At 45.6% G+C, this 12,236-nt stretch overlaps 1 protein-coding gene across 1 annotated transcript in view; it reads right to left on the reverse strand.

Moving 5' to 3' along the window:
* The window catches only part of LOC118369131 (MAM domain-containing glycosylphosphatidylinositol anchor protein 1), a 377,353-nt gene that overhangs the window by 201,610 nt on the left and 163,507 nt on the right, over nt 1–12,236 (reverse strand). Inside the window, exon 5 of the mRNA XM_052497083.1 lies at nt 6,631–6,827. Within this exon, the coding sequence (XP_052353043.1) occupies nt 6,631–6,827 (197 nt within the window). The remainder of the gene's footprint in view (nt 1–6,630; nt 6,828–12,236) is intronic.

Consider the following 12,236-nt stretch of genomic DNA (forward strand, 5'->3'; position numbering starts at 1 on the left):
TCAGTTTTACGAGGGTATGTTTGGCAGTATGAGTGAAGGATGCTTTGTTGCGATATAGGAATGATTATAGATTTAATATTGGATTAGAGATGCTTAATGTGGGTCTGGAAGGAGACACCTAGGAATTTGTAGTTGTCTTACATATTCTAGGTCAGAACCGCCCAGAGTAGTGATGCTGGACGGGCGGGCAGGTGCGGGCAGCAATCGGTTGAAGAGCATGCATTTAGTTTTACTTGCATTTAAGAGCAGTTGGAGGCCACAGAAGGAGAGTTGTATGGCATTGAAGCTCATCTGGAGGTTAGTTAACACAGTGTCCAACAAAGGGCCAGAGGTATACAGAATGATGTCGTCTGCGTAGAGGTGGATCAAAGAATCACCAGCAGCAAGAGCGTCATCATTGATGGATACAGAGAAGAGAGTCGGCCCGAGAATTGAACCCTGTGGCACCCCCATAGAGATGGCCAGAGGTCCGGACAACAGGCCCTCTGATTTGACACACTGAACCCTATCAGAGAAGTAGTTGGTGAACCAGGCGAGGCAGTGGTTAGAGAACGCAAGGCTGTTGAGTCTGCCGATAAGAATGTGGTGATTGACAGAGTCGAAAGCCTTGGCTAGGTCAATGAATATGGCTGTACAGTATTGTCTCTTATCGATGGCAGTTATGATATCCCTACCCCGGTCAACAGCCCTGCACCCCCCACAGCAACTCGCCCACGACTCCCCCATTTCTCCTTCACCCAAATCCAGATAGCTGATGTTTTAAAAGAGCTGCAAATTCTGGACCTCTACAAATCAGCCGGGCTAAACAATCTGGACCCTCTCTTTCAAAAATGATCTGCCGAAATTGTTGCAACCCCTATTACTAGCCCGTTCAACCTCTCTTTCATATCGTCCGAGATCCCCAAAGATTGGAAAGCTGCCGCGGTCATCCCCCTCTTCAAAGGGGGAGACACTATAGACCCAAACTGCTACAGACCTATATCTATTCTACCCTGCTTTTGTAAGGTCTTTGAAAGCCAAGTTAACAAACAGATTACCGACCATTTCGAATCCCACTGTAACTTCTCCGCTATGCAATCTGGTTTCAGAGCTGGTCATGGGTGCACCTCAGCCACGCTCAAGGTCCTAAACGATATCATAACCGCCATCGATAAGAGACATTACTGTGCAGCTGTATTCAGACTCAACAGCCTTGGTTTGCACTTACTGTATAGTCAGTTGTGTTGAGGAGGCACAAAACACACAATGCAAGAGGCATATAAACCATTTTCATTGTTTATGTTGCAAAACTGTTTACATTGTGACCTACTGAGCATGATCCAGGCAAACATGGCCTCTTCTACCCTCTCTACCCTTCTCCCCTCCCGCTCCCATTCTATTTGCAGCCCCTTGGCGTTTCGGCATTGCCCACTTCACGCCGAGCTGTGTGGTCACTCTGCACCCAGACAGCCCTCTTTTTTCCTTAGCCAGGGCTCCCCCAGAGCCCCAGATAAAAGGAGGTTTCCTTTGATTCATGCCCAGCGGGGACCGCTGCTGGGGTAGCTGTTCTAGCATGTGCCCTGGTGTTGGTTTTGCTCATAGAAGTGCTGTCAGAATGGATTGGAGGCACTAACTAGACTGCTTTTATGTTGCTGTTTGGTGACGGATGCTGGGGTTCAAAGGGACCTGTGGTTTGAAAGATAGGGGTTCTGCTGCAGAAGATGAGTGCTTATGTGTGTGTTGTGGTTGAAAACGGTATAGGAGCATTGTGTACTGTATCAATAAGGGTTTGTGTAGAGGGGAGAGAGAGAGAAAAATGGTGAGAAAGTTCAAAGGGAGAGAGAATGAGGTCATTGACAGTCAGGCTTAGGTTCAGACACACCGTTCCCCTTTCCATCCTCCTCTTTTCCCTGATCACAGAGGTAGGGGGCAGAGAAGTGGACATTTGGGTTCAGCGTCACATTTTCAGAGGCTCGGAAAAGCTGATGATCCTGGCTTTGTTTATGTCACATGTCTCCCCCTTCTCTCAGATCCTTCCAGCGAAACTCTAAAACAAAGGACACACACACACAGGACATCACAGATGTGCCCCGTACTCAGAGGTGCAGACAGGAAGCAGGGATTCTGGAAACGCCATTAAAGTCATAACTCTGTACATGAACTCCGCTTATTCCCAGCGCAGATACAGACATACTGTAGTCGCTTGTAAGGACTCATGCGCAACGGCAGGAGAATGCACACGCACACAATAACATTCTTGCTCACTGACACACATCACTCAGATCCACACTGCATTCTCACACACACACACACACACACACACACACACACACACACACACACACACACACACACACACACACACACACACACACACACACACACACACACACACACACACACACACACACACACACACACAATGGATAAATACAAGACACACATCACTCTCACTCAGATCCGCACCTCATTCTGACACACACACACATACAGTTGAAGTCGAAAGTTTACATACACCTTAGCCAAATACATTTAAACTCAGTTTTTCACAATTGCTGACATTTAATCCTAGTAAGAATTCCCTGTTTTAGGTCAGTTAGGATCACCACTTTATTTTAAGAATGTGAAATGTCAGAATAATAGTAGAGAGAATTATTTATTTGAGCTTTTATTTCTTTCACCACATTCCCAGTTGGTCAGAAGATTACAGACACTCAATTAGTATTTAGTAGATTTGCCTTTAAATTGTTTAACTTGGGTCAAACATTTTGGGTAGCCTTCCACAAGCTTCCCACAATAAGTTGGGTGAGTTTTGGCCCGTTCCTCTTGACAGAGCTGGTGTAACTGAATCAGGTTTGTAGGCCTTGCTCGCACAGGCTTTTTTAGTTCACGCACACATTTTCTATAGGGTTGAGGTCATGGCTTTGTGATGGCCACTCCAATATTTTGACTTTGTTGTCCTTAAGCTATTTTGCCACAACTTTGGAAGTATGCTTGGGGTCATTGTCCATTTGGAAGACCAATTTGCGACGAAGCTTTAACTTCCTGACTGATGTCTTGAGATGTTGCTTCAATATATCCACATATTCCTCCTTCATGAGGCCATCTATTTTGTGAAGTGCACAGACCCTTCTGCAGCAAAGCACCCGCCACAACATGATGCTGCCAACCCCCACAACATGATGCTGCCACCACAATGCTTCACGATTGGGATGGTGTTCTTCGGCTTCAAGCCTCCCCCTTTTCCTCCAAACATAACGATGGTCATTATGGCCAAACAGTTTCATCAGACCAGGGGACTTTTCTCCAAAAAGTAAGATATTTGTCCCCCGTGTGCAGTTGCAAACCGTAGTCTGGCTTTCTTATGGCGGTTTTGGAGCAGTGCCTTCTTCCTTGCTGAGCAGCCTTTCAGGTTATGTCTCTATAGGACTCGTTTCACTGTGGATATACTTTTGTACCTGTTTCCTCCAGCATCTTCACAAGGTCCTTTGCTGTTGTTCTGGGATTGATTTGCACTCTTAGCACCAAAGTGCATTCATCTCTAGGAGACAGAATGCGTCTCCTTCCTGAGCGGTATGAAGGCTGCGTGGTCCCATGGTGTTTATAATTGCGTACAATTGTTTGTACAGATGAGTGTGGTACCTTTAGGTGTTTGGCAATTCCTCCCAAGGATGAACCGGCCTTGTGGAGGTCTACCATATTTTTTCTGAGGTCTTGGCTGATTTCTTTTGATTTTCCCATGATGTCAAGCAAAGAGGCACTGAGTTTGATGGTAGGCCTTGAAATACATCCACAGGTTCACCTCCAATTGACTCAAATGCTGTCAATTAGCCTATCAGAAGCTTCTGAAGCCATGACATCATTTTCTGGAATTCTTCAAGTTGTTTAAAGGCACAGTCAACTTAGTATATGTAAACTTCTGACCCACTGGAATTGTGATACAGTGAATTAAGTGAAATAATCGGTGTGTAAACAATTGTTGGAAAAATGACTTGTGTCATGCACAATGTAGATGTCCTAACCGACTTGCCAAAACTATAGTTTGTTAACAAGAAATGTGTGCAGTGGTTGAAAAACGAGTTTTAATAACTTCAACCTAAGTGTATGTAAACTTCCGACTTCAACTGTACATAGTCCACAAATGTTCCAGATTAGCTGATTAGCTGATTAGCTGTCCTGATTAGTTTCCTGCCAGTGTCATCTGCCAAAATAAAGAGAAAGAGAGGGAGAGAGTGACAGGGAAATGAGGTAAGAAGTCGCAGAGAAGGAAATTAGTTGCCAATCAGTCGGTGGAAGTTAAATTTTGTTTGTGTGACTGAGCATGCCGTCAATATGCCAAATAGGCTGGCAAGTAAGCACCAATTTTCTACATTGAAGAATAAAAGTGAAGACATCAAACTTTTAAATAACACAAATGTAATCATGCAGTAACCAGGAAAGTTTGAAACAGATTACATTTTATTTTAGATTCTTCAAAGTGGCCACCCTTTGCCTTGACAGCTTTGTATTCTCTTGGTATTCTCTCAACCAGATTCACCTGGATTGCGTTTCTAACAGTCTTGTTGGAGTTCCCACATACGATGAGCACTTGTTGGCTGCTTTCCCTTCACTCTGCAGTCCAACTCATCCCAAACCATCTCATCTGTGTTGTGGAGGCCAGGTCATCTGATGCAGCACTCCATCCTTCTTCGTCAAATAGTCCTTACCCAACCTGGAGCACTAACCAGATGGGATGTCGTATCGCTGCAAAATGTTGTGCTAGCCATGCTGGTTAAGTGTGCCTTGAATTCTAAATAAATCACAGACAGTGTCATCAGCAAAGCACCCTCACACATCACACCTCCTCCTCCATGCTTCACGGTGGGAACCACACATGGAGAGATCATCCGTTCACCTACTCTGCATCTCACAAAGACACTGGTTGGAACAAAAATCTCACATTTGGCTCATCAGACCAAAAAACAGTTTCCCACTGGTCTAATGTCCATTGCTCGTGTTTCTTGGCCCAAACAAGTCTCTTCTTATTTTTGGTGTCCTTTAGTAGTGTTTTTTTAAGCAATTCGACCATGAAGGCCTAATTCACACAGTCTTCTCTGAACATTTGATGTTGAGATGTGTCTGTTACTTGAACTCTGTCAAACATTTATTTGGGCTGCAATCTGAGGTGCAGTTGACTCTAAAAATCTTGGTTGACCCAACTGCTGGGTTTCAGGCATTGGATCACTTAAAGCCAATTCACGGTTGATCCGAAAATGTGGTCAGGCTCCATATGGAGGGTGTGACACAATTGTGGAGCCTCCAAAGGCCAATTTGAGCTCCGTACCGTTTTGCTGTGCGCCTCACAAGTTTTGTAACAATGCGTATGGCTAAGCATAGCTCTATATAGCGCCACATTGACATGATTGATGGGCGGGAGGTCTTGTATAAACACAAAATCACTTCCTTGACAACTTCCTTCACAACAGCTCTGCTCCGCGAAACACAAAAGGTATGATTCTGACTTTGACAGAGTCCGTAGCACTGTATATGCTGCATGGCCAATGTAGACGTCGGATTGAACATGCAGCACCTTTTAGTTGGGTTGATTACTTAAAAAATTGCTGGGTAATTGATGCTGGGTGCTGTGTTATTGATGCTGGGTTTTTCAGATATGACCCAGCGGGTCAGCTCAAAAGAATGGAGGCGTGGCTTAGTAGGGGCATGGCTTTCAGGGGCATGGCTTTTGTCCACTCGTGAGAGTAAATGTCATTCCAGTTCATCTGTTCCGTTGTATTGTTATCACATGTTAAGGTTAAACAACTACACTTTTGAAGCGTTAATTAGGCTTACAGAATTGTATGAGTTCCCCAAGGGCCTATGAATATCCATATGGATTAAGATTTGTGATAGAATTAAAACAAAAATATAAAAAACAACTTCCTATCGCTGGATTTGAATGTGCAAACATTGGAGGCAGAGGCAGATGCTTACACCCATCCCCTATTCTTGTCCACAACACTGTAGTGCAGGTTTTCCCAAATTTGGTCCTCGGGACCACAAGGGGTGCACGGGGTGCACGTTTTGGTTTTTCTCCAGCGATACACAGCAGATTAAAATAATCAACTAATCATCCAGCTTTCATCATTTGAATCAGCTGTGTAGTGTTAGGGCAAACAAATAAACGTGAATGCCTTGGGGTCCCGAGGGCCGAGTTTGGGAAACTCTGCCCTAGCAAAACTGAAACCTACTTGAAGGTAACAATGCTCACTGTTACCCCTAGTGGCCAGTTTCCACATCATCTCCCGACATTGTATCACGGATGACCTGGATAAAATTAACCCATGTTTGGGTGATCCAAACAACCCAACATGCTCTGTTATTAACGCAACCCAACTGTCTGGGTCAAAATAACCCAGCATGTGTTCAGTCCAGCATTTAAATTAGGTTGTTTTTAACCAAGCATTTTTTAGAGTGTAGATGTCCACTCAGTTATCCTTCCTTTGTTGCGGTTAATTTGTGTGTGGGTATGTAGTGAGTCTGCGCATATACTATTCTATGGGTTGTGGGTCTGTTATCCTTGCTCTATGGGTCTGTTATCCTTGATCTGTTGCATGGGGTACAATGCTAGTAGCATAAGAGTGTAAATGTGTGTTTGTGGTCCTCGTACCATACCTGTGTGTATAGCGGTTCGTAGATGTCCACTCCTTTATCCTTGCTCTGCTCTATGGGAATGGTGCCTCGTTTCCAGATGAAGCGGGCCGGGGGGTTGGAGTTGACAGTACAGCGGAAGAACACCTTCTTCTCCTGGTAGAAGCTCCCTCGCACATCGCTGATGGTCTGGTGCACCGTCAGAACTGGTTTGTCAAGGTCTGGGCACACACACAGACACACAGATGCACTTCATCAATATCAAGAATACGTTCATCCAAACTATACTAAATTCCATCAATCATATTTTATAGACTATGTGGGGACCTTCCTCACAATGGTTAGACATCTGTAATGTACACAGCCTTCACCTACTGTACCTTACACCACACTGAGACACTCCACAAATGAATCAGGAAAATATATACACTTTTTTAAATTTATTTTTTGTTTTTATTTCACCTTTATTTAACCAGGTAGGCTAGTTGAGAACAAGTTCTCATTTGCAACTGCGACCTGGCCAAGATAAAGCATAGCAGTGTGAACAGACAACACAGAGTTACACATGGAGTAAACAATTAACAAGTCAATAACACAGTAGAAAAAAAGGGGAGTCTATATACAATGTGTGCAAAAGGCATGAGGAGGTAGGGGAATAATTACAATATTGCAGATTAACACTGGAGTGATAAATGATCAGATGATCATGTACAGGTGGAGATATTGGTGTGCAAAAGAGCAGAAAAGTAAATAAATAAAAACTGTGGGGATGAGGTAGGTGAAAATGGGTGGGCTATTTACCAATAGATTATGTACAGCTGCAGCGATTGGTTAGCTACTCAGATAGCTGATGTTTGAAGTTGGTGAGGGAGATAAAAGTCTCCAACTTCAGCGATTTTTGCAATTCGTTCCAGTCACAGGCAGCAGAGTACTGGAACGAAAGGCGGCCGAATGAGGTGTTGGCTTTAGGGATGATCAGTGAGATACACCTGCTGGAGCGCGTGCAACGGATGGGTGTTGCCATCGTGACCAGTGAACTGAGATAAGGCGGAGCTTTACCTAGCATGGCCTTGTAGATGACCTGGAGCCAGTGGGTCTGGCGACGAATATGTAGCGAGGGCCAGCCGACTAGAGCATACAAGTCGCAGTGGTGGGTAGTATAAGGTGCTTTAGTGACAAAACGGATGGCACTGTGATAAACTGCATCCAGTTTGCTGAGTAGAGTGTTGGAAGCGATTTTGTAGATGACATCGCCGAAGTCGAGGATCGGTAGGATAGTCAGTTTTACTAGGGTAAGCTTGGCAGCGTGAGTGAAGGAGGCTTTGTTGCGGAATAGAAAGCCGACTCTTGATTTGATTTTCGATTGGAGATGTTTGATATGGGTCTGGAAGGAGAGTTTGCAGTCTAGCCAGACACCTAGGTACTTATAGGTGTCCACATATTCAAGGTCGGAACCATCCAGTGTGGTGATGCTAGTCGGGCATGCGGGTGCAGGCAGCGATCGGTTGAAAAGCATGCATTTGGTTTTACTAGCGTTTAAGAGCAGTTGGAGGCCACGGAAGGAGTGTTGTATGGCATTGAAGCTCGTTTGGAGGTTAGATAGCACAGTGTCCAATGACGGGCCGAAAGTATATAGAATCGTGTCGTCTGCGTAGAGGTGGATCAGGGAATCGCCGGCAGCAAGACCAACATCATTGATATATACAGAGAAAAGAGTCGGCCCGAGAATTGAACCCTGTGGCACCCCCATAGAGACTGCCAGAGGACCGGACAGCATGCCCTCCGATTTGACAAACTGAACTCTGTCTGCAAAGTAATTGGTGAACCAGGCAAGGCAGTCATCCGAAAAACCGAGGCTACTGAGTCTGCCGATAAGAATCTGGTGATTGACAGAGTCGAAAGCCTTGGCAAGGTCGATGAAGACGGCTGCACAGTACTGTCTTTTATCGATGGCGGTTATGATGTCGTTTAGTACCTTGAGTGTGGCTGAGGTGCACCCCGTGACCGGCTCGGAAATCAGATTGCATAGCGGAGAAGGTACGGTGGGATTCGAGATGGTCAGTGACCTGTTTGTTGACTTGGTGTTCAAAGACCTTAGATAGGCAGGGCAGAATGGATATAGGTCTGTAACAATTTGGGTCCAGGGTGTCTCCCCCTTTGAAGAGGGGGATGACTGCAGCAGCTTTCCAATCCTTGGGGATCTCAGACGATATGAAAGAGAGGTTGAACAGGCTGGTAATATGGGTTGCGACAATGGCGGAGGATAGTTTCAGAAATAGAGGATCCAGATTGTCAAGCCCAGCTGATTTATACGGGTCCAGGTTTTGCAGCTCTTTCAGAACATCTGTTATCTGGATTTGGGTAAAGGAGAACCTGGAGAGGCTTGGGCGAGGAGCTGCGGGGGGGCCGGAGCTGTTGGCCGAGGTAGGAGTGGCCAGGTGGAAGGCATGGCCAGCCGTTGAGAAATGCTTGTTGAAGTTTTCGATAATCATGGATTTGTCGGTGGTGACCGTGTTCCCTAGCCTCAGTGCAGTGGGCAGCTGGGAGGAGGGGCTCTTGTTCTCCATGTACTTCACAGTGTCCCAGAACTTTTTGGAGTTGGAGCTACAGGATGCAAACTTCTGCCTGAAGAAGCTGGCCTTAGCTTTCCTGACTGACTGCGTGTATTGGTTCCTGACTTCCCTGAACAGTTGCATATCGCGGAGACTGTTCGATGCTATTGCAGTCCGCCACAGGATGTTTTTGTGCTGGTCGAGGGCAGTCAGGTCTGGAGTGAACCAAGGGTTGTATCTGTTCTTAGTTCTGCATTTTTTGAATGGAGCATGCTTATCTAAAATGGTGAGGAAGTTACTCTTAAAGAATGACCAGGCATCCTCAACTGACGGGATGAGGTCAATGTCCTTCCAGGATACCCGGGCCAGGTCGATTAGAAAGGCCTGCTCACAGAAGTGTTTTAGGGAACGTTTGACAGTGATGAGGGGTGGTCGTTTGACTGCGGCACCGTAGCGGATACAGGCAATGAGGCAGTGGTCGCTGAGATCCTGGTTGAAGACAGCGGAGGTGTATTTGGAGGGCCAGTTGGTCAGGATGACGTCTATGAGGGTGCCCTTGCTTACAGAGTTAGGGTTGTACCTGGTGGGTTCCTTGATGATTTGAGTGAGATTGAGGGCATCTAGCTTAGATTGTAGGACTGCCGGGGTGTTAAGCATATCCCAGTTTAGGTCACCTAACAAAACAAACTCTGAAGCTAGATGGGGGGCAATCAATTCACAAATGGTGTCCAGAGCACAGCTGGGAGCTGAGGGGGGTCGGTATAGCAGGCGGCAACAGTGAGAGACTTATTTCTGGAGAGAGTAATTTTCAGAATTAGTAGTTCAAACTGTTTGGGTATGAACCTGGAAAGTATGACATTACTTTGCAGGCTATCTCTGCAGTAGACTGCAACTCCTCCCCCTTTGGCAGTTCTATCTTGACGGAAGATGTTATAGTTGGGTATGGAAATCTCAGAATTTTTGGTGGCCTTCCTGAGCCAGGATTCAGACACGGCAAGGACATCAGGGTTAGCAGAGTGTGCTAAAGCAGTGAGTAAAACAAACTTAGGGAGGAGGCTTCTGATGTTGACATGCATGAAACCAAGGCTTTTTCGATCACAGAAGTCAACAAATGAGGGTGCCTGGGGACATGCAGGGCCTGGGTTTACCTAGATATCACCCGCAGAACAGAGAAGGAGTAGTATGAGGGTGCGGCTAAAGGCTATCAAAACTGGTCGCCTAGAGCGTTGGGGGCAGAGAATAAGAGGAGCAGGTTTCTGGGCATGGTAGAATATATTCAGGGCATAATGCACAGACATGGGTATGGTGGGGTGCGGGTATGGCGGAGGTAAGCCCAGGCACTGGGTGATGATGAGAGAGGTTTTATCTCTGGACATGCTGGTTGTAATGGGTGAGGTCACCGCATATGTGGGAGGTGGGACAAAGGAGGTATCAGCGGTATGAGGAGTGGGACTAGGGGCTCCACTGTGAACTAAAACAATGATAACTAACCTGAGCAACAGTATACAAGGCATATTGACACTTGAGAGAGACATACAGCGAGGCATACAGTAATCACAGGTGTTGAATTGGGAAAGCTAGCTAAAACAGTGGGTGAGACAACAGCTAATCAGCTAGCATAACGCCCCCAGGTAAAATGGCATTGATTAGGCAACGGGGCCGACAGATAAATCAAACAAGCAGAATGGAGTACCGTGATTAATGGACAGTCCAGCGTGCATCAGCTATGTAGCCAAGTGATCAGAGTCCAGGGGCAGCGGTGGATGAGGCAGGGGGGCTGGACTGGCGGGTGTTATCCAGGTTAAAAAAAAAATAATAAAAAGAAAAAAACTACCAGTGACTAAGTAGCTTGTAGCTAGTTAGCTGATTCGCTTCTGGAGGTTCTTGAGTGTGTTCTAAAAATTAAAAATAATAGCGATTCCGTAACACATTGGGTGAGGCAGGTTTCCGGAAGGTATAAACAAACTTAAAAAATCGGGAAGAGATAGAAAGTACAAATGGGCCACTGCGATGCAGACGGTTAGCACGAAAGGTTTGCCTCCCCAAAACCATTTTAATCACACATAAATGTCAAGAAATCAAAAGGGGATGAATACTTATGATAGGCACTGTAGATTCAGCAGGGAACTGTGTGTGTGTGTGTCTACGTGACTCAGGCACTTGTGGCCTCCTTGCTGTGTTATTTAGGAGCAGCCCTCTATTCTATTTTGACTAAGAGATAAAGATAGAAGCACATCTAAACACTAAATACAACTTGATAAGGCTGAAGGTTGATTGGGACCAGTTAATTAGCCGACTACTCACTGTTATTAGGAAAAAAGCCATGCTAAATTGTCTCTTTTAGACGACTATCCCAGAAAAGACAGTATTGTTAAAAGGCTTCTCTTCTTCAAGTGGGGAGGAATGGAACAGTATAGTACACAATGCACAAGTAGATTCTCTCTCTTTCTTTCCGTTCCTCTCTTTCTCTCTCTCTCTCTCTCTCTCACACTGTCACGAGTGGCGCTCGGCGGTCGTCGTCACCGGCCTATTAGCTGCCACTGATTGTCTTTCCTCTCCCTCCTTGTATGTTGATTGGTAGCACCTGTTTATATATGATTAGTTTGTCTTTATTAGACAGCCGGCCCGCCTGGTTGTTGTGCTGGATTATTTCAGTGTAACCTTCGGCTCTGTTGTAGAGGTACGTGTTAGTGCCTGGTCGTGACTTTTCCGTTGTACATTCTCATTCCCTGTGTTTGGGGCCGTTACTATTGTGAGCACCCTGTGGTGCGTTGGTGCTATTAAAGACGCACAGCTTTGCACTCACTGTCTCCTGCGTTTGACTCCACACACCTACGACACCTGAAGCATTACACACACACACACATTCTCTCTCCCACGCACACAGAAACGCACACACATCCTGTCCCCTAACTCATCTTTCAACACAAAGGCAAAAGGAATTTGGGGTCAAAAGGTCAATTGCAAAAGGTCAATTGCAAAGCCTTCTCCAAAAATGACACAGGAGGACTCAGATTAACAAACACAAATTAAAATATCTCAAGAAATGAATGTCCTATCAACATGACATTTTCAGGG

This window comes from Oncorhynchus keta, chromosome 35 (genome assembly GCF_023373465.1).
Source record: "Oncorhynchus keta strain PuntledgeMale-10-30-2019 chromosome 35, Oket_V2, whole genome shotgun sequence".
Lineage (NCBI taxonomy): Eukaryota > Metazoa > Chordata > Actinopteri > Salmoniformes > Salmonidae > Oncorhynchus > Oncorhynchus keta.